The sequence below is a fragment of the Bombus affinis genome, chromosome 2, assembly GCF_024516045.1.
Source record: "Bombus affinis isolate iyBomAffi1 chromosome 2, iyBomAffi1.2, whole genome shotgun sequence".
Classification (NCBI taxonomy): domain Eukaryota; kingdom Metazoa; phylum Arthropoda; class Insecta; order Hymenoptera; family Apidae; genus Bombus; species Bombus affinis.
This window is the reverse complement of record NC_066345.1, coordinates 9,471,882-9,494,357: the sequence shown is the minus strand read 5'-3', so window position 1 is coordinate 9,494,357 and position 22,476 is coordinate 9,471,882. Positions and strand designations below refer to the sequence as shown.

The window sequence follows — 22,476 nt, the reverse complement described above, 5'->3', positions numbered from 1 at the left end:
AGAGACAAAATCAATTAATTTTTTTAAAATCTTTACTACGAAATAACGTCAAAAACATACTATATAAATCAGTTTATATTCATAATGTTAGGCTGTTTCTGTAATTAATAGTGACAATTACATGCAGTTTATGAATGATACATATTGCTAATTATGACCAAAATATTTTTTCCTGCTATTGATTATCTTCATAAATTTTTGTTTGTGAAAAGATTGTAGTTCATATTAAGTAGTTTATTCGTTTTAACCTTTTCGAGTGCTGAAAAAGTAAATTTTTATCGGCGGCAGTGGTCTATATTAAAATGGTACAATTCGATTATAGAAATTCGCATATTAGATAATGCAAAAGCAGTTGTTTATCATGATTTAGTTGATTCACAATTCAATATCTTTATTTGTAAAAAAGCTCAAATATATCAAATATATCAACATACGTAAAAATTATAAAAATATACGCATATATATATTTAAATTGAATATAATGAAAAGATTAGAAAATAAGTAGTAAAAATTAGAAAGTAAGTTAAGTGGACTATTAATCAAAAAACTTATGTTTCATTGATACTAAATGCATATAACACGAGAGCTGGTAAATTGTGAATCAGTTTTACAACTTTTTTATTATATATTATGTAAAAGAAAAAATTGATTAAATAATTTTTACAATTTCATATTATTTCATCTAAAATGATATTTCAATTCTGTTAAAAACGAAGTATTACTCAAATATGTAAATATGTTTATGTATACAATTAAAGCTTTAAATTACTTCTTTCTGAATTATTAGTACGAATAATCACATGATAATTAAACATTTACTATTGCCATGATTATAAGTGTTACAGTACCTTAAAAACCCTTACTATATGTGCATGAATGAAGAAATGACAGAATAGGTGAATGAAATAATATTCAAAATTCCTTATCTACGGTCCCTATATCTATGATGATGATCACGAGAGGATCGATGATCACTATGTCGACTATGACGACTTGCTGTTCTCCACAAGAATTCGTCTACACTCCTTTCGTAACTACGTTTTTCAAGTGCGGATGCCGCTGCACTATAATCAGGTGGTAATGGTAAACCATCATAATACCTAGGTGGTGGCGGCGGTGGAGGTAAAGAATCATATGGATGAGGTGCAGCATAAGGAGGTAGAGGAGGCAACTGGTGTTGCATAGTACGCATATAATCTGCAACATATGCTTCAGCTGCAGCAGCTACACCCAATCCTGTGCTACCGTAACCCCTATAAAATTCATTTCTATTAAAAATAACATATTAGATTTACGACATATGTCAAAAAACGTACATACTTGGAATAAGGAGAATCGCTTCGATTAAACCAAGTAGCATACCGATGATGATGATGATGATCTCTTGATCCTCTATGTTCAGTACCAACTAAATGGGATCCTCTAGCTAATGAAGCTAAACGAGATCGTGAAGTTAAGAAAAGTCTACGTCCTCTGCCTCCCCTTGAGCGTAAAAATCTAGGGCTGCTATTAACAGGTCTATTATCCCGATATGAACGAGATTTCATAATATGTTTTGCTGCTTCCTTAGATTTTCTCAAAATAGGGGTCATTTCAATTCCTAAAAGATTTATTATAAGTTATAACAATTGTATTCTTTTTCTCTCAGAAAAATATTGTATATTTTCATGTACCTTCATCTTCTGGAAATAATCGGCATAATTCTTCTGCAACTCTTGGTTCGATTTCCTGCCCGTCACGTCCGATTTTCACCTGTTTACCATCATTCCATGGATTATATAAATGTAATGTTGCTGTAAATGGTAATTCTTTCCTACATATCCAATCGACTTTAAATACACCACCCAAAGCTTTTGCAGACAACCCAGGTGGTAGTACCTAAAATTTATATAAACTTCCTTCCTAATAACATGTAACACAATTTTCAAAGATATATATATTTTTTAAATTAAATATACAAACCCAAGAAATTGGTGCTCCATCTCTTCTAGATTCTGTACTTAATCTTGCAAACCCAGCAAATTTTCCAGATTCCTTTACAGAAAAGATAAGCAAAACATTTCTGGACTCTCTATAAGCTTGATTTAAATTGGCTTCATTTTGGGGTAATGTACTCCATACTCCTTTGGCCTTTGATAGTGTGACATTTTCAGCATTATTTGATTTGATGATGAAAAATCTGATAAAAAAAACTTTAAGACATGTTCTTGGCATTTTTATATTATTATACTTATCTAAATATTTATAAGTAATTTCAGATAGTATTAGTTCATAATTATAATTCACACATTAGATTTGTAAAAAGAAATATATATAAAAAGGATTTGTATTTTAAAAAATATCCAACCTTGCATCTCTAAACAAGTAATTTAATTTTGTTGCATAATCATAGCTCTTAGTAACTCCTTTGCTCTCCTTAGATCTTGCACGTTTTGTTTCAGGGCTGGAAGATTTAGAATCTCTGGATCTAGCACGCTTTCCCCTATTTTTTCGATTACGTTTATTATCTCCACGTGAAGATTTTGTTGAAACAGAGCTTATGCTTGGTTGACTAGAATCAGAATTTGAACTACTAGATGAAACTTCACTACGTGTATCATAAGTTTCATCTGCAGCAATTTTTAATTCATCCACTATGTCATTTTCCCCGCAGCTCAGATTTAAGTTGTCTCCATCTGTATTATTGTCCATATTTTCACTTTTTATTTGATCACTTTCACTATTGCTCAAAAGTATGTTGTCACTTGTCCCGTCATCCAGGCTTTGTATTTCTGGATTTTTCGGGTTTTCTTGTATGAAGAGAGAGCCAATGCAGTTCTGGTGCCTTTAAACCTTTTCTGAAACGCAAATATAAAAAAGGGCTTACTAGATGGATATCCAGTATGCAATAATACTTGTCCAAGAACAATATCATATTTGAATGGATCTTGTAGATTTTATAACAATTACGTAGTAGGAAATAATGTAGTAACATTTTTAGTATATGAGAAGAAAAGTTCAGAAGATTGCACATGAAATCCGATTTAAGTCACTGTGGTAAAAGATTAAAAAGTCCATTTGTCAAAATGTTTAATATTAAAATTGTCCTTATGCAGTTTAATTAAAATATTTATAAGTCTTATAGAAGTTTTCAATATATATCTACTATTACTGCAAGACTTCAAGCATTTCTTGCTTCAAGTAGATATAGATTATATCTAATACCGCTAAAGTTTTTGTTTTGCTAGAAACAATGTTCAGCAAAGGAAAAGCTCCTTTTCTTAATAATTCATGAGCATTTAAGTCCATGTATAAGTTAAAAATAAACATGCTTTAAATGTTGCAGAGATTTTCTTTCTTTAATTTAACAGAGTGTAGTGACACAATTCTTGTTGCTCTACGGAACACAAATATCTCTTTTAAACTTTATATACAGAAGTTTATCATAAGGTTTATTATAAGTAGATAGTCTTGCTAAAATGTACTTTTTTAGCCTATTTAATATAAGAAGGCGAGGAGTCTTCGAGTTTTTTTGTATTTCAGATAATAACACATCATACTCGTTTGACGTTTCTATGCAGTCCTTTTTAAAACGCGAAGGCTATGCCTAGGAAAGTTCGTCGTGAATATTATTCTTAATAGCAACGTCAGCACCACAAAACATACTCAAAACCATCTTTTTCGTCATTGATTTCATTAAAAAAGTTCGTTTTACAAACATAAGTCCTTGATGTTATAAACCTTTACGCAGCTTGTACACACTTACGTGCACACTCGTTCTTCACTTAACACACTTCGCACCTCACGCAAGAATGCTCAATGACTACCATGCGTTTAACAACTATTTCTGTTATTTCTCTGCACGAAATACACAGGAGACTTCCACAAGGAATTTGGGTTTTTTCTCCATGAAAACACAATAGCTGATTATCCCCTCGCGGATGTATAAACCATGGCGTCCATTATATGACGTGTTCATTACGATCGATAGGAAGAATTATAGGTGAAAATCCAAGCCGAAAATTTATCATGAATTTTAGGAAACTTTATTTTATTATTTCCATTTTATTTTGGAAATTATTTACAAACTTACATATTTTCTATAGAAAAAACTATCTTCCTTAAATATAGAAAATAATAGAATTTTGGCTGACGATAAAGTTTCTTAAATACATGCGGAACTATATATATTTTCTTATCATTATAGGATAGGATTTATTTTACTGATTTATTGAAGATCATTCATTTAAATTTATTACTTAAATCAGGATGTATTTAAATATAAAATGTAAAAAACACATAGAAAGGGGATAAAACATCCTTTTCCGCATAAAATTTGTTAGAATTAAAATCCCTAGCATCATTCATGGTCGCCATCTTTAAAAAGAGATAACGACCATCTTGGATCATTTTTCACGGGTTGTTGACACGGGTAGATTACAGCCGGTTGTGAAAGTGTATCGCGATGTAAAATTAATCATAATTCATTGCCAAAAATAAGTAGTGGCTATTTAGGAACTAGAATTAAAAGTAATACATCGATTCACGCGTTTATCATTATTGTGCAAGTATTATTGTATATGAGAGAATAAAAAAATTTTTGGGAATAAGCGTCTGTCACGAATATAAGCAATCTTGACAAAGTCGACAGTTAAGTCTTATCATATTTACCTAGAATTTGATAAAACAATATTCTTACGATCGTGTTTGCACATGTGAAAAAAAGCCGTGCCACTAGAAAAAAGAAGATAGAAAACACTGAAAATACATCTTATAAAGGAAAATGGTTTCGTGCACATGGTGACACCTCTGGTTAGTTTATACTTTCTATAAACAATTTGTCATACTTTATTTAAAAGTAATTCGATTTGATTGCGAGTATATTACTTTGTTATAAATTGAAAGTTATTCAAAATATTGTGTGTTAAAAGAATTTTTCAATGATAACTACTATTGTAAATTTTTTACAAGACTCAAATTCGCTGGTCTGGCAGCTTATAATGGCGAAATACAACGTACGTTTACTTGAATTTTTGTAAATATTGTATGATTACTCATACTGAATTATTCACATTTTATAACATCCATAGATGCATTTTAAATTTTATACATGCAGAATTATTATGAGTAACTCCTTTTCTCTCTTAAACATATATTTATTTTTTTTTAATAATATTTAAAGTTTCGCTTATTTAGTAGTGTTTATTTTCAAGCTTAAGGTGAATACGTTGTTGTAATAATTATTATTGAAAAATTGTGATATGACACAAATATTTTTATTTTCTTTATTTAGGTATGTAAATGGAAAGTGAGGAACTCAACAAAAATTCAAGCAAATTCATTAATGTTAAAACATTTAATAAAAACTCATACAAAAAACTTATACTTAAAGAAAGCTAGTATATAAATTTTGTTAACTTAAATTAAAATTTGCAAATTTGCTTCTGTTTATATAATTCATTCAGAGTAACATTTTATATTATTGTTAATAGATGTTTGTATTATCTGATAAATATGAATCATCTGATAATCAATATAACTTTTAATAATATTAGCAAATTCTTTTAATTATAAAGTAGTATATTATTTTTCTTTTTTTAATATATGTAACATAATTGTTTAGGTATAACAGATTCATATTATAAAAAAGATGATAGAGACTAAATAAACATTACCATATAATTTTTTATAAATATCTTTTGATCAATAGTTAATGACACTATATATTTTGTGATTAATTTATTACAGTTAGATCATCATTTTTTTATTAAATTTACTTATATTTAATTAAGCAAATATTGGAAGAATAAATAGTAAAGATAATTTTTTTAAGTATTGTACATAAAATATTATAGAAAAGATTATATAAATGAAAAAAGGTTTGCTACAGTAGCTTTATTATTTATTTTAAACTACATTTAACTTTAACCTATTATTACAATGATGTATACATTATATGCACTGTACATAATATAAGAATATAACATGTGCATGCTTCCACTTTTCATACTTCAACTACAGAGAAAGGATTCAAGTATTGATTGCAGGAGCATGGTGTGCTATGGCAATAGGAGGAGGGTGAAGCCCAGACAAGACCCCACCTCTTTATGCTATGCCTTCCATTTAAGTCTAACTTAAATCATTTCAGACAATCATAGTAAATATATCTAATATATAACATAATAAAATGTTCCACTAATGTTATCAAAGAATATGCTCTGCACTTCAAAGACATGTCTTGAGAGTTGATAAATCAATGACCTGCATAAACATTTATGAAACATTAAAATTCAGATGTAGATACAAAACAATTTTATAAATAAATATAATGTATCAAATTTATTCATGGGTTAAATCATGTACAATCAATTACTTTCATGTTATACCTATTAGTATAATATCTTTTTTTCAGATCATTAAAAACATGATAAATACAAAAAATATATGAATGACAATGGGCTGAAATACATCAAATTGTAAAATTTATCACTTTTATATACAAGAGGTGCAGGTAATAATAACATGTAATGTATATCTATTTTTTTAAAAGCTTATTATTTTTATAGAGACTTATTGAATTTAAATTATTGAAACAGTTCATAAGTGCTATGTATATTACACAATATTTTACATCACTTTTCTGTTAGGAGAAATACATCATGGCAACAGTGGAAGAAAAGAAACGAGTTGGTGGCTCAAAGGTTTCAGCCATTGCAAATATCTTTCAATCAAAACCACAATTGGATAATCTAATCCATAGAACAAATAATATTCTATCAGATGGTTTCAAGGAACCAGCTGTGCCTTTAAAAGAATCTCCTACACAAGTTACAGTTGTTAGGACTGAGAGTCATGTAGCCCGTTTTAATAATGCACGTGCACTTTTTGAAAAACTTGGGGAGGAGAATAAACCAAACAAACCGTAAGTATATAATAGCAAATAGGAAATAAATGTATAAAATATATAATATATTATTCAGTTATCTTCAGAGTATATTTTCTGTGTAGGGTGGACAGGATTACAAAACCTAGTAATTTACATGGTTTGAGATCACGTTCTAGCTCTGCAAATTCTGGTTCAGGTTGTACATCTCCAGCTCGATCACCACGTCCTAGATCACCATCACCTCCAGGGACCAGAGATCATTTGAGCAATTGGAGTGCAAGTGTACCAGCTTTGAATGCTGAAAGACATTTTGAAAATGGTCATAATCATGGTTTGGATAATATACCAGATAAACATAAATCACGAGCAGGATTTGGGAAATTTGACAAAAATTATGGCAAAGAAAATCGTTTGGATGATCGGCCAGAGAAACCAGAGAAACCAGAGAGGAGATTGAACTCAAAAGAATTAATTGAAAAACAAAAAAATTGGACTAGTCACTTTTCAAAAACAAGACCAAGTAGATATAATTCAGATCCAAATAGATCTTTGGTTCAAAGTTCTTTAAATCAGAGTGCAAATAAAGTGAATGTTGAAGCTACTTCTGTAGGACATGTACAAAATGCTGCAAGTACTGATAGTGAGTCAAAAAGATCATCAGATATTTCTGCTAATCCAGCTACAAGATCTGCAAGCTTTTGTTCTGTTAGATCGTCAGCCATATCACCACCTCCACCATTACCACCAACAAGAAACTCTTCTACTTCAAATGCAAAGAAAGAGAGACCAGCTAGTATTGCTGCAATATCTCCACCAGATATTCCTAGTAGTCCAGAATATGCTACCATAAATAAATATTTTGATACTTCACCGACTATACCTGAATATGCAGTTGTACAAAAGAATATAAATGTACAAAATAAACATTTCCAAAGAAATCAAGAACAACGGGAAATTTCAAAAAATCCTACAGTGGAGAAAACACAAGATGCGTTCATCCCAGAATATGCAGTAGTGCAAAAGAATACTGCAGCTAAATTGCATTCACGAAATGCAGATACATCGAAAAATACTACAGTGCATCATTCGAAAAACACTTCTGAAAGTTGTGCATTACCTCTTAAAAATACTCTTGCAAGTTCAAGTATCGATATTTATTCACAAACAAAATCACATATTTCCTCTTATGAAAGAAATTCTGATATGTCTAGTCCAACACGAAGTATGTCAATAGAAAATATTGTTAGTATGTCAATGGAAAGTAAAACGAGGAAAGATAGTGACCTTCTTGATGCTCCTGAATATTTAAATTATCCTTCAAATGTTATACGTTCGCCACCTAAAACTTCTGAGTGGAGAAATGAATGGTTAGCCAAAAATGATGAAATTTTAAAGAAAGCAACTGATTTAAAATGTGCCAGGGAAGATACAGAAACCAAAAATGAAGTTGTAAGACCTGATCCACGACCAGACTGGGCCAGACCATGTATAAATACTGTGAGGAAGAAAGATAATCTGACAGAAGAAAAGAAAATAGAGTCGTCAAAATCTCCAGATCCGGAATTGAGACCACCTTCTGGAGGTACGGATAGTGCATCTTCTAGTATGAGCTCCCCTAGCTCCCCTTCCAAGGATAGTAAGGAGGAGAAGGCAGATAAGGAAATGTCAGAAAAATTTCAAGCCGGTATAGTATATGTGAATAATTCGATTCATACGTATACAATAACACAATTCATACCTATACAAACATATATAATAGGAAATACATTTTGTACATATATATAAATATAAATTTAACTAAATTTTATATTTTAATAAGTGAACTTTATATTTTATTAATTACTATAAAACAATTATCTTACAATATATCTAAATTTTGCAATTTTATTGTGGCTATGTGCCAAAATACTAAAAAGTAACAGTGCAGAAGGAAGTTCTCCCTCTCTTCCCTCTCCTTCTCTTCTTGATCTTAGTTCCTCCTACTGGTTCAACAGTATTATTTATAGAAATCTGTGTATTCTGTTCTGCTTCTGTCTGGTTCTACTTCACACCATTTATTTCAGAGAAGTACTTTACAAATTTTAATAATTTGTTTACCAGTGCTTATAAAAAATCTATATTGAAAATTAATATAATTTTTATGGTAGCTGCTTTATGAAAAGTGGATTTACACTTTTCATAAAGATGTATATAAGTGATGCATAAATTATCTTTTGTGTAATATGTTAAATTTTTTGCAATGTGTTTTTAAAAATATTTTTTAGAAAAATTTTTAGAAATAGTAATTTCAATTTTATATTACAAATTGCTTTTCTTTTTAAATATTTCCTGAATCCTTTATGTAAAATATGTGTGTCATTTTATCCATCATATCCAACACATTTTTATCAAACATTATATGTTATGAGAAATTTTAAAACATTCAGAGTTATGGTTGTAGTTTAACAAAACGTTAATCCCAGTGTTTTTATTGTGCATGTGATTTTACAATTCTATAAATTGTTTACTATTTTATACATAAAAGAAATACAAGTACCATGTGTCTACGACTACTTTGCATTGATTGCCGAGGTATTTCACATCTTCTCTTATAAATTGATGATATACATATATTTACGCATAGCATGTAAATTTTTTTATTATAAATAACAATAAATGATATTTCGATATTTAAGGACGTAACAGTTATGATTTGCAACATGAAGAACAAGAAAAGCCTGCAGCATATACAGAATCCATTGCTGAAAAGGATAGTTTAGAAAAAAATTCAAAATTCAATGAACCAGATACTACAACAGTTATTCGGCGATCTCATGTACGCGTCGATCTTCAAGCTGCTGGTTTGGGACAACGACCACCATCCGTTATTAGTTCAGATCAAGAATACCCACCTTTAGAACATAAGGATATACCAATACCTTCGCCATATGTAAAAAAAATGCAACAAAATCAAGAAATTTCTACCCAAAACGATGAAGTTAAGCCACAAGTAAACACAAATGTAGAAGAAAATGCTTTAATAAAAACTGATTCAACAAAAGGTTGCCATAATAAGATATCTCAAGATAGTAATCAAGATCATGTACGAATAAATTCAGCGATTACAGAAGGAAATCAAAATGTAGTCTTAGATAATAAGTCAAAATCAAATATTGCCAATGAAAGGCATACATTTTCTGAAACAGTATGTCAGAAAACAGTATCTAATGCCAAAAATGATCAAATTAAGATCTCTGTACGAGAAAAACTAGCAAAAAATAAAGAAGAAGTATCTGGAAAACGGTCAAGTTTTGTCGAAGTGGATAATAAAGTAGATCAAATAGAAAAAGATTATTTAAACACAAATCAATGCTCAATAGTTTCAAGTGTTCAGAGTACTGATAATTCACCAGAAAAATCGATTAACAAAGAAACAGAATTAGATGATGCTGCACATTCAGAAAATACGTCCAAATTTATGTCAAAAACGAATAATAAGAAAGAATTCATAACATTAGCAGGGGATACAGTATCATCATCTAAATCCAATTCCCAAACAATAAGCAATATTCTAAATAGAAGTATAGAACAATTAGATCAACCACAAACAACATGGGAACAAGAGAAACAAAAAGCTGAATTAGCAAAGTTGAGGTTGCAAGAAAATACTTCTACGAGTACAGTTCAACAAATTAATATAGCTCAAAATGTATCACCTGCTATTGTAACACAGCAACATATAGAAAAGAAACAACTAAATGAACATATTGTATCTGAAAGTAGTGTTCATGATGATAGTGATTCCAGTGATACTAAAACTGTTACAAATCTGGAACATACACCAGCAATGGATGTGAAATATGTCATGGAACAGAATGATTCTAATACTGCTACAGAAAATCTTTCCAAAGCTATTACAAATCAAATTCCTGTAACACCAGATACTATGACAGCTGATGAAGCAGAAAACCTGCTAAGTTCTCGGTAAGTTACTTGAATAAATAATTACAACTATACACAAAATTGTATATAATAATGTATTTAAAATTTAAAATTATATGCACTAAAATTTCAATATAGATTTCTTTAAATATGTCTCTGTATTTTACCATTATGATAATTCTAGTTATATGGCAAATAATTTCATAGCAACTTGCAAACAGCTTAATAACTTTTATTTCCTTATTTTGAATTCTAATATTTTCTTCTATTCATGTTTATTTGAATGTGACTTCAAACAAACTTATAATGTTCTGGGACAAAACACAGCATCCTAGAGAAAAAGATAAGGTGAGTTAATTATTATTGTCTGGTTAAATGTTTAGTTCATTGATCATGATATTAAATTATAAAAAAAGCATCGTGAATCATATGAATACTCAATTAGACAAGGATCAGCTTTACTGTCGGATGAGGAAGCTCAAGAGATAGCAAGATTATTATCACCAACAACGCATGCTGAAGTTGTAAGTGAAGAAAATTCTATTGATAAAAATAGAGAAATGGACAAAGAGAGGGAAAGGGATGATCAAGATAATACACCAGATTGGCTTTCTGATGTCTTGTCTGCTCCTGATACCAGTCTTATAAATAGCACCATTAATGATTATAGGTGAATCAGTTTGGTCTTTTATGTTTTTTATGTTTTATAAAACTATTTTGCAGCTAATGCTATGTATTGATTTTAGTTACTTTTATTAATAGCACACAGTGACATGATTTAGTATAAAATTATAACAATTTTTCATTAAAAAATACTAAATTTTTATGACTTTTTAGTTTGTCCCATAGATCACGTAGCGATTTAACAATAGACTCGTTGACGGAGAGTCAAGTGGGTTCTGTAACAGGTAGTGAAAGTGGTTTACTTGGTTCCGTTAATAGCTTAAACGATACTTACGAAATTAACGATGATACAGAAACGGAACATCAAGACGAATATGTCCCACCGACACCCGGCAAAGTTGTAAGATCATAGATGAAACATATGTTTATTAAATATAATTTAAGAATAAATCATAATTAAGTATTATAATGTTTATTTAGGTATTGGTGGAAAATGGTGTACACTATTTTGAGGATGGTCATTTTTGGATGGAAGTTGCAGGGATACCAGAATCAGATGACGAAAAAGATGATTATCCAACAAATATACCAATTAAGAAAATGTCTAAAGTTTCATTTGATACGAAACCAATGAGAGTTTATTCAACACATTCAGTAAATGAGTACGATCGACGAAACGAGGATGTAGATCCTGTTGCTGCCAGTGCAGAGTATGAACTTGAGAAGCGAGTTGAAAAAATGGAGGTAATATTGTTTAAAATCAATATTGAACGATGGTGTATGTTTTATTTTGTATATACATGTAACACAAGCAACAAATTTATTAGGTATTTCCAGTGGAACTTATGAAGGGACCAGAAGGTCTTGGTTTAAGTATTATTGGAATGGGTGTCGGTGCGGATGCAGGTCTAGAAAAATTAGGTATATTTGTCAAAACAATCACAGAGAAAGGCGCAGCTGCTCGAGAAGGCAGAATACAAGTAAACGATCAAATCGTTGAAGTAGACGGAAAATCTCTAGTTGGAGTAACACAAGCATATGCAGCTAGTGTCCTTCGTAATACTTCAGGTCTTGTACGTTTTGTAATTGGCAGAGAACGTGATCCAAATTCAGAAGTAGCTATGTTAATTCGACAAAGCCTCCAAGCAGATAAAGAAAGAGAACAACAAGCCAATTCTGCAAGGTATCAATCAATTAATTTACAACCAACAAATTTTTATATTCTTTAAAAATGATTTCCCAATGATGTCTTATCCTTGCTCGCTAATGTTTATGACGAAAATTGCGGCCACTTCAATGACAGCTCGAAGCCTCTTGAAGTTCTGAGGGAAATCAATTTTCAACCAATTAAAAACTTCATAAAGCTTTCTAAGAGATTTTAAAATAAGTAAATTTCTACAGAAAACTTAATTTTTCGGATGCTTCACCCGATAGCCAACGAGGTAGTGAAGACATTTCTGTTGGAGGAATGGGAGGAATACCAGGTTCTCCAGCCATGTCATCATGTTCAGAAGGGGAACCTCCTCAAAGTCCCATAGAAAATTATTTATCTTCTTCCGGTCGGAGTAGATCCCCTATCATCAGTTCATCAATGCCACCACATACATCTGCTACAACACAAAACGATGTTGACAGTTTAAGACTGCTTTTACAAGAGGTATTATTTTTTTGTTAATAAAAAAAGAAATATGTAGTATAAAACATATGTAATTTGCATTATTTTATGTGTATAATAATTTAGTTATAATAGCTTTCATCTATAAGTTTTTTTATATTCTCTTCAAACATATAGTTAATGAGAAATACATACCATGGTCTCATTACCTTTAAAAGATAATTTAGATTAGAAATTTTATAATTTTTATATCAAACTATATTTTGTATTATTTTATTATTGCACAAAATATTCAGTTTTGTGTTTGTTTTTATCAATTTTATGTAAAATATTGCTGTATAGAATGCAATATATAAATTTGTATGAACATGTGCATTATAATCTGTTGTACATATATGTATATATGTTGTTTATATTGCTATCTTATATACACCATAAGCACTTCCTCATAGGTTTTATAAGCGTGAATATATTTTGGTGTTGCTTATGCACTGTGTTCGTTGTTCACTGCTTGCAGAGTCAGTATAAACTAGCATTAGCAGATGGAGAGGTGGAAAAACTCAAAGCTAAGGTAATGTCATAAGATACACAATTTTATGTCATTCTTGTGTGTTGATGCACTTTGCTTGTATGTCACATGCTTATACTTATTAATTTGTGTGTAGCTTAGTATGTATTTTTTATGAGTTTGTTCAGTTTTTTCCATTTCATATAGCTTCTATGTTTTGATTTGCTATCATAATTAACATAAAGGATTATAAAACGGTTTACTGAAGGAATATTAATCTATACATGTATTTTGTATATGTATTTGCAAAAAAATTACTTGAAATGTTTTATTCATAGCTTGTAGACTTAGAAAACAGTGGAGCTGGGAGTGAGGAATATGCAGCAAAATTGCGTGAATCTGGTTTACGACTTCACGAATCTGAAAGAGCCTTGGGTACTGCTAGACAGGATTTAATAGCGGCGCGAGAAATGCTTTCTCAGGCAACAGCACAAAATGCTGCTTTACAACAAAAATATGCCCGAGCCAGAAGAGCAGCTCGCGAATTACGCACAGATATTGCTGCTAGAGATGAATTTTACCAACAGTTACTACAAGAGAAGGATACGGAATATAACGCTCTTGTTAAAAGTTTGAAAGATAGGGTATGTTATCAATTATCATAAAAAAATGAAAACAATATATATGTAGCAAAAAATTAATTATAAATAATTATAGGTAATCACATTGGAAGTAGAATTAACAGAAACACAAAGAAGGTTTGGATTACCAGTGAGATTGCCTTATGATGGAACTACGGCTAGGATTGTTACGCCACAGTTATCGCGTCGTCAATTACCTCCTCCTCCCTCATCAACTAGTTGTCAACTTTCAGATACTGAAACATCAGATTTGAGTAGTCCGGATGATGGTGATAAAACAGCGACGGTCGAAAGAAAACTACCGCTCCCATTGCCAGTCAAAGAAGAGTTAGATCGAGCAGTACCTGCACATCGACTTCTTGATAATTCTGCTGGGAAAAGTAAAGCTGAACTTGCCAGTAGAGGAGGACTTGCAAATCGACAACTTCCTAAACGTTCTGGTGGCCTTAGCAACAGCAGTTCTGTAAGTATATAGTCACAATTACTAAATCCGCGAACGAAATGTTTATTATTTTATAAATTATTTAATCATTTTGTATTTCAGGATTATGGTTTGGACGAATCAGGTGATAATACTGATGAAGATTCATCTTCTAAATTACTTTCTCAGGACACAAGCAGCAGATCGCCAAATGACTTAACATCAAAGCAATCAAATTTGAGTTCCTATTCCAGTAGTTCTTCAATTAGTTCATTGAAAAGTAAACACGTGGAACCTACACATCCGACAGCAATTCGACAACATAGCACTATTAGTTCACAAGTCAGAGCTATGACAGAACAAAGTTGGCCACAATCTCAAAAAAGTAGTTTTTCTGTTATTCTCTTTATATGCAATCTTTGTAAAACTTTAAATATACAATTCTTATCGATTCTTTATACATAGATCTAACTGGACCGCCAGCATCATTTGCAGAACAGTTAAAACAAGTTTTAGCAGAAAGAGAGAGACGACTTGGTGGAAACGACATGTCTTCATCAAGAGAAAGTTCTGGGGATTTTAGTGACTTAAATAATCCACATTCTAGCGATCCAGCTTTAGTTACTCATCATTTAGTAGAAGAAATAAGACAAGCTGTAAGCGAGGCTAATCAAAGAGGTAATGTCTCTTATCAGGTACCTAAAAAAGAATGTCTCAAAGATAGTAGCTCCTTTTTTGTATAATGACTTGTTTATCTGTACAGTAAAAAAGGCCACTATCCCTTCATCAAATTTAATTGGTAGTGGTTCCACACCTTGGCATCATCCAGGTAGTTCACCTTCTAGTCTGTCTTCTGGTGGATCAGTGAGCCCACCTGCTGTTGACCCTAGTCCGTCTAAAACAGGTATTTTTGGTATTCGCAACACGATGCAAGCAGTGAATGATTGATTCTTGATCCCTTCTTTTTTTCTTTTATACACTTTGTTTTTCATAATTTTACCCCTCCCGTGTGTAAATATTATGGATCTAGATACGAGTGAAGTTTGGTTGCCTCCTCATCCAAGCGACTTTGGTTTAGGTGACAAGAAGTCTCACTTCTGGCAGAATGCACCAGTTACCGATTGGTCCAAAGAACAAGTAAGTATATATCTATTTAAAGAAATATTTTTACTAAAGACTATAGATTTATTGCAAAATATTGGATTTGTAATTTGAAAAATGGTATTAGGTTTGTCAGTGGTTATCAGGAATTGGTTTGGAACGTTATGCGCCGCGCTTTTTGGAAACTGGAATTAATGGTGGGAACCTTTTACGACTTGAGTCTCGTGACCTTAAAGCTTTTGGCATTTGTGGAGATGAAAAATCACACTTGAAACGCAAATTAAAAGAACTTAGAGCACAAGCAGATCGGGAACGCAAGGAAAGGAAAGAAATAGAACGAATGCGACGAAAAGCAGAAAAAGCTGCACGAAAAAAATAGTTTGTGCGTACATTAATGTACTTATGTCCTATATAAAATTCAATAACTTTGCACAAAAAGTCGGTGACATATTCAAATTTTGCGTACGATATTCCAGTGATTGTAATTTTCACTTCTTCCGTCTGTATTTAATTCTCTAGTACATATAAACAGTCACACACACACAGTTCTAAATGTTCTCAATCGGACTTCTTCATATCCGAAATTTTTAAATTTTATTATTTATAAATTTTTTAACTTCAGATTTTTGCATTTATTTATAACTTTATATTCAAGTTGGTTCACATTCATGCTGTTCTTATAGTATTTGTACTAGCTATTATTTATAAAATAGCAATGAATATATTTCGAGGAAGAGAATGTGTATGAATGTAAAAGCATGCCTACTATGCCAGATGTATGCATGCCAGATGTATGTATAAAATTCAAGCCATTTAGATAAATTGTAATAAAAATTTAATTAGCTAACATTTTTTTTATAATTGTAAGTATAGTTTTGTAGAGAAACATAAGTTTCGTGTTACTAGGATATATTGTTTCTGTATTTATTTTTACTATCAATTGTGTAACAACTTTTCATAATGAATAATATAAATATTAGTAAAATAGAGTCCTAGAGTGTAACTATTGTTAGAAGAGAAGTGACTATCCTTTACTATATGTACATCATGAAATATCAACGAATTTGTAATTGCCAATACAGTATGTGTTACTGTGTTAAATTCCACTGTAGATTGATCAAATCATAAAATAATTTCATTTATCTATATTTATTCCGTCTAAATTTGCTCAGTTTATATTTCACATAATTAGCAAATTCTCTCAAATTAGCAAATCGAATAAAGTGTTAATGAATTTCTATCATGCTAGCATATTGATATTTGTATTAAAACTTTTCTTCCTTTTAATCGTAACAACGTTTGTATTATTGTATTTAATCTGTGAATTATGCATTAGAAATCCGCACAACGTCCATCTTATTAATTCTTAAATTATGTGATGAATTTCTTTAGCGTTTTATATACTTCAGACATTCCACATATGCGATACTTTATAATTTTACCTTTATCAACATATATAAGTAAAAAGAAACCACAAGAGCTCTTATACTTTGGGCGACGTCCCTATGTATGCGTGAATATTGTACGGATACATTAGGTATTAAGTAATATATGTTAATACTAAACTAGTATCCTAACAAAAGTTCATTCTAAATGTTTGTTCAAATGATTACGGGACTCGCTTGGGTACAATATAGACAAACGTACTTTATTGTACGTATACCTATTTATAATAGCATTAAGTTTTGTACAGTGTTAAATACTTTGTTTCACCTTTATACCATTCTTAATGTACAATGTTTTTCTTTTGAAAAAGAATAATTTCTTTTACATGAAACAATTAAACGAACAAAGTATTTAGCATTGTTACATATACTGTACATATTACGCAGTGAATGATCACTAATACTGTAATCTACAAAAATGATTATGATATAAGGCGTGTAAGAGGCATAACCGTAGTGTCATAATATCTTTATAAAAAAATAGTCTTTAATTTCCTAACTTAAGCGTTTATCAAAGGTCCTCCATTTTCTAATAATATTATGTATCACAATATTTCAAAAGCAATTATTGTTACTTTTGTCGTTATGTACAACGAAATGTGGGAACTCATTAAAAATATCAACACATATAACATTCTTGCGTCTCAGGGTAACCATTAATATGTTTTGAGATATAAGTGTGTTTAATGAATTAAAAATTTTCATGAATTGGAACGTCCTGCAATTCGTTTTTAAATAACTATTGTGATTTGGTAGGAGCGATGTTTGATAAAAACCGACTGATTTACAATAAGTTTTTATAGTTGATTTTCGAGCAATGGCTTAGGTATGACGTAATGAAATGCCATTTGTCCAAAAGTAATTGTAGAACCAAAACTTGTACTCCTCTATAGAGCTACATAATATCTGAATGTTTTCATACATTTTCGATGATTTTCAAGTATTGCTCATAAGAGAGAAAATTATAGTTCCATGGATAAAGACACAGAATGTCAGTTGCATACATGGCAGCTTTTTAATAATGTCTATGAAAAGTATTGTCAACAAATACTCTTAAACGTTTTAATTAAAAATAATTCGTACTATACATTCGTAGTTTGTTCCTTTTACCTGATAAATGAAGTATTGAAAATATATTCGATACTTGTAACATATATTACATATGTACTTATTGTTAGAATAAAATTTTTTATGTACGAAAATGAATCATAAATATAGAAACAGAATCCTGCATGTTGGTATATTCATTCGTATTCACCACCCACTATTCGTATACAAATAAAGCGCTGTATATCGCAAAATGTTTGATCGATAATCTACATCGCTTCGATAGCGAGAATTACATGTAATAGGACATTGCGTTAAAGAATAAAATGCCAGCAATAGTTATTAAAGACTATTCTTGGCGTCAAACTTCAGAATTTGTTATATTGAACGTACCTTTGAAAGGCCATCCAAAAAAAGTTGACTTATTCGTAATAGATAATTACGTAAAGGTATAGAGTTTAATTCCTAAAGTTAAATCTTTAAATGTATACAAATAACATACGATATTTAATTCAATAACAGATCAGTTTTCCACCATTCATATTAGAATTATTTCTTTGGGCTAATGTTGTTGAAAAAGAAAGTAAATGCACTTTGACGGAAGAAGAAGCAATAGTTGCTTTGCATAAAACAAACACTAATTTGGAGTGGCCTACTCTCGAGGTGCAAGATATTAACAATGATTTTAAACGAGATTGCCGTACTCAAGCTTTAGAACATGCTCATAAATTGGCCGAAGAAAATATGAAACTTAAGAGTGGTATGTAGAGAATTGTAAATAATGTTACAATTTATAACTTATATATTTTCCAATGATTCATAACTTTCTTCAGAAAAGCGTCAATATTTACAAAAGGAAGCAGTGAAAGAACAAATCAGTGTCAATACAGCTACACTGAATAAAATAGATGCGATACGGGACGCACACCGGAGAGAAGCTATGCAGGAATTTGAAGACTGGAGATCGAAAGCTGAACTACCATTTCTTTCTAATGTTGAAGGAGAAGTACAAGAAAATAGAAAAGCTTACAAGTATATACCAGAATTTAAATATTTTTTCATATATCATAAATTTTTTCTTTATTTTTTAATATAATTAATAATCTCTTTTTATATCATTTTTACAAGACCGCCACTAAAATGGTTTAAAGACAATGATAATGTGTTAAAATCTCGCCCGATGACTGAGGAAGAAATATTTAACGGTAGTAACACTATAAAAGAATTTAAATCTGAAGCTGTCGACAATCAGAAGATTATAGAAGTACAATCGATAAATATAAATCAAGAAAGTAATCTTCAAATAGAGGTGTCAGAGAAGAGAGATGACTCTCTTATTAACAAAAACAACACCAGTTGTTCTCAAGATTCTGATTCAGATTCGGATACAGTAAAAGCGACAAATAAAAAAGATTTAAGTAAGGTTTACGAGAAACAGCAAAAGAGGAGACCAGGATTAGAAGCTGTAGAGGCTGCGATACAAGGTAAAATTTTGAAAAGAAATAACATATTCGAAGAACCTTCAAAATCAGTACCATTACCAAGAAAGACAGGTACAATTAACGTAACATTTTCGGAACGGAAGTTCCCAACACCAGCTAGGGAAAGCTCTCATGTTGAAGAACAAGAAGTATTATTTTTTTATATTTCTAACCATTAAAATTACTGTAGAAGAAAGTCATGTTAATATTAACCGAATTACAGTGGTTGCAAAAACAAGTAGAAGCAAGACGCAAAATTGGTTTTAACACGGAAGATCTTCGACAGGAAGAACGAGATCCGCAATGGTTAAAAGATAAAGGAGAGTACGTTTGATACTTTGATAAAGCCTTATATTAATTATATTGTAACAAATTATTTATCATTATTTTTTAGTGATTTCTTCAAAGTTGGAAATTATCTGGCGGCCATAAGTGCTTACACATGTGGCATTAAGATTAGTGATAAAATGGCATCTCTCTATGTGAATAGATCAGCAGCACATTATGCGTTAGGGAATTATTATAGATGTGTAGAAGACTGTTCTAAAGTAAGTCGTTGAAATTGTAATTTGTTCAACTTGTAAAAATAAATTGAAACATTCATTTTATCTTTCAGGCACTAGAACTAATGGAACCGAAATGCGAAAGCAATCGAGAGTCAAGGGCCAAGTGTCACGCTCGACGAGGCGCAGCCCTCTGTAAATTGTCTGCGCCTCAGCATGGTATTCCTGAACTAGAAGCTGCTCTAGAATTAACACCAAACAATGAAAGTATAAAACGTGACGTGTTGGCCGCGAAACAATACTTCGACGTAAAAGACTAATAAGTAAGTAGGTGAACTAGATTATTTGACTAATTGAAAAAGCTGGTAGAATGTTATTCGTTTTTATTACTTTTGAAACGAAGCATCGTAAAAACAAAAGGTGTTTGAGAAGGAATTAAATATGAAAAAATATATTATTCAAAAACATTTATTAATGTGTTATAAAAAAAACATATAGTGCTTTATATTATGTTATAAAAATATCACAGTCAACAATCCTGAAGAGTGATTAAATTGAGGAACTTATCCTATATTAAAATTAATTATGTAATGTTATTTAATCGCGCGATTATAAATATTTTGGTATATTTCAATTTTTTAACGAGTAACTAAGTAACTACTTATAATATTCTTATAACAACGCATAAGTATTTTTCATTGCTGTTTTAAGAAAAAATTTCAATATAATGAATTAATCAAATTTTATCATTCTTTTATGGACACACCCACATTTTGTATGTTCCAAAGCATGTATCACTTCGTGATGTCTGTCACGTTGTCGGTCAATCGTGTGTTTCACCATGAAAACAAGACTGACGTTTCTGGTTTCGATAGGTGCACAAATCTGTTTGGGATCCGGGCAACATCCGGCCCCTTTGCAACGTGTCAAAACGGTAGAGGCAGGATAAAAAACTTCGTCCGGGCTAGGGCCGACAGTTAGAAGTTCTGCCACTGGTATAGCTCTCGGTTGTGGCATAGAACACCGAAATTCATGCACTAGTTGCACGTGATTCAGAAATCCACTATCTCTGAAAATCAAATCCATTATTTTAATCGATCTGTCAAAGCCACGTGACCAATATACGCTTTGAGTTTATATATAGATATAATATAATTTACCTATGATGTCTGCCAATTGTAGCAAAGACAAGATGGATAGAAATAAACAGTAAAATATAACTTCTCATATTTTCAGTTCTTTCTCAGTATTAAATGAGATTTTGGTGAAGAAGAATTCTACTTTAATTGAAAATCAACACGTCCTGATTGATTTCACTCGCAATTGTCCGGGTCGAGAACTGCGACTACTCTTCTGTGATCTGAATTCTTTCTCCTGCTATATATATATGTAACTTTCATCCTCGGCCCGATGCCCTCTGCCTCCCCTCTTTTTCCGATTTCTCATCATCTTTCTTCGTTGATCTACCTTTGGCTGTATTGTTTTGTCTCGTCCTACGGCGATTCGCACCGTCTCTCTCTCTCTCTCATTTCTCGGTAAGCTCGAGGAGGACTTGAAGCAAAGCGTTCCGAGAACATCGCAAAGATAACTATAATTACAACTAGTGGGTCCTGCCTCCCGTTCGAACTGGGACCATGTTACGTCGCGTGACTAATCATCCTTTCTTCATCAATTGCCTCCTCTTTCTCTCATTTTCTTCTTTCATCGTATTCCCCTTTCCTTTTCATACTTTGAATCTGACAAATTTCTACCGGTCATCAGTCAAATTATCATCTACCCTCTGATTTTCTTCTTCATGTAGGTACCGGTTGCATCCCAAGCACTGTTTTTCGTGCATCGATGCATTTTGTTCGATCCTTCTTGCTCTCAAATAATTCTTATGGAAGTCTCAGTGACTTTATTTTCACTGACTTACTTTATTAAAAAATTTATGACTATTTAAACAATTAAAAAAAGACAATTTAAATCTAATATTCAATCGTTATTACGAAAGTAATAATTCACATAAATATTTATATTCTTAATTTTCATTCAGAGGAACGATTAAATGTCAGCAGATCTGTATGATTAAGTTAAAGAAACTGTTTAATATAGCGGCATGGCATGAAGTATCTCGACCCTCTCTGGTCTTCAGTGTTATATGATGCGACAGGTTGCAGTGAGTCATTGCAACCGTCTGCGAAGTGTCTGATTGCAAAATTTACTCATGACATTCTTTTAATTTTTACACGATGTATAAATAGTAAAAGATAATTTTTTATGGTGCCATTTATCAAATGAATAAAATATCTGTATCTGAAAATT

General features: G+C 31.2%; 3 protein-coding genes across 14 annotated transcripts; 2 read left to right on the top strand and 1 right to left on the bottom strand.

Moving 5' to 3' along the window:
* Window positions 1-14: 14 nt before the first annotated feature.
* On the bottom strand, window positions 15-3,977 carry LOC126913910 (YTH domain-containing protein 1). 4 transcript variants are annotated; one of them, XM_050717192.1, is made up of 6 exons: window positions 3,465-3,974; window positions 2,348-2,837; window positions 1,963-2,179; window positions 1,674-1,878; window positions 1,321-1,600; window positions 15-1,253 (listed from the first exon to the last, which is right to left on the bottom strand). In XM_050717192.1, exons 2-6 carry the CDS (start codon window positions 2,689-2,691, stop codon window positions 923-925), a joined length of 1,377 nt encoding a protein of 458 aa, XP_050573149.1. In that variant the 5' UTR covers window positions 2,692-2,837; window positions 3,465-3,974; the 3' UTR covers window positions 15-922. The 4 variants fall into 4 exon arrangements, with proteins under 4 accessions (XP_050573149.1, XP_050573150.1, XP_050573151.1 ...); XM_050717193.1 differs by having other exon boundaries at window positions 3,746-3,974; XM_050717194.1 differs by having other exon boundaries at window positions 15-1,268; window positions 1,363-1,600; window positions 2,348-3,977.
* Window positions 3,978-4,378: 401 nt separating this feature from the next.
* On the top strand, window positions 4,379-18,228 carry LOC126913872 (uncharacterized). Of its 9 annotated transcripts, none has more exons than XM_050717106.1 (19): window positions 4,379-4,791; window positions 6,392-6,490; window positions 6,627-6,901; window positions 6,988-8,447; window positions 9,541-10,828; window positions 11,114-11,134; window positions 11,232-11,456; window positions 11,624-11,810; window positions 11,891-12,154; window positions 12,238-12,593; window positions 12,812-13,067; window positions 13,543-13,596; window positions 13,872-14,177; window positions 14,251-14,637; window positions 14,719-14,980; window positions 15,061-15,273; window positions 15,359-15,499; window positions 15,626-15,732; window positions 15,824-18,228. In XM_050717106.1, the coding sequence occupies exons 3-19, from the start codon at window positions 6,639-6,641 to the stop codon at window positions 16,073-16,075; spliced, it is 6,042 nt and encodes a 2,013-aa protein (XP_050573063.1). In that variant the 5' UTR covers window positions 4,379-4,791; window positions 6,392-6,490; window positions 6,627-6,638; the 3' UTR covers window positions 16,076-18,228. The 9 variants fall into 9 exon arrangements, with proteins under 9 accessions (XP_050573063.1, XP_050573060.1, XP_050573061.1 ...); XM_050717103.1 differs by having other exon boundaries at window positions 6,988-8,549; window positions 12,845-13,067; XM_050717104.1 differs by having other exon boundaries at window positions 6,988-8,549; window positions 15,674-15,732.
* A 139-nt stretch (window positions 18,229-18,367) lies between these two features.
* LOC126913901 (dynein axonemal assembly factor 4-like) lies at window positions 18,368-22,111 on the top strand. The gene is made up of 8 exons (XM_050717175.1): window positions 18,368-18,637; window positions 18,711-18,948; window positions 19,022-19,220; window positions 19,317-19,818; window positions 19,893-19,993; window positions 20,064-20,217; window positions 20,286-20,495; window positions 21,048-22,111. The coding sequence occupies exons 1-7, from the start codon at window positions 18,515-18,517 to the stop codon at window positions 20,490-20,492; spliced, it is 1,524 nt and encodes a 507-aa protein (XP_050573132.1). The 5' UTR covers window positions 18,368-18,514; the 3' UTR covers window positions 20,493-20,495; window positions 21,048-22,111.
* The last annotated feature ends 365 nt before the right edge of the window (window positions 22,112-22,476 follow it).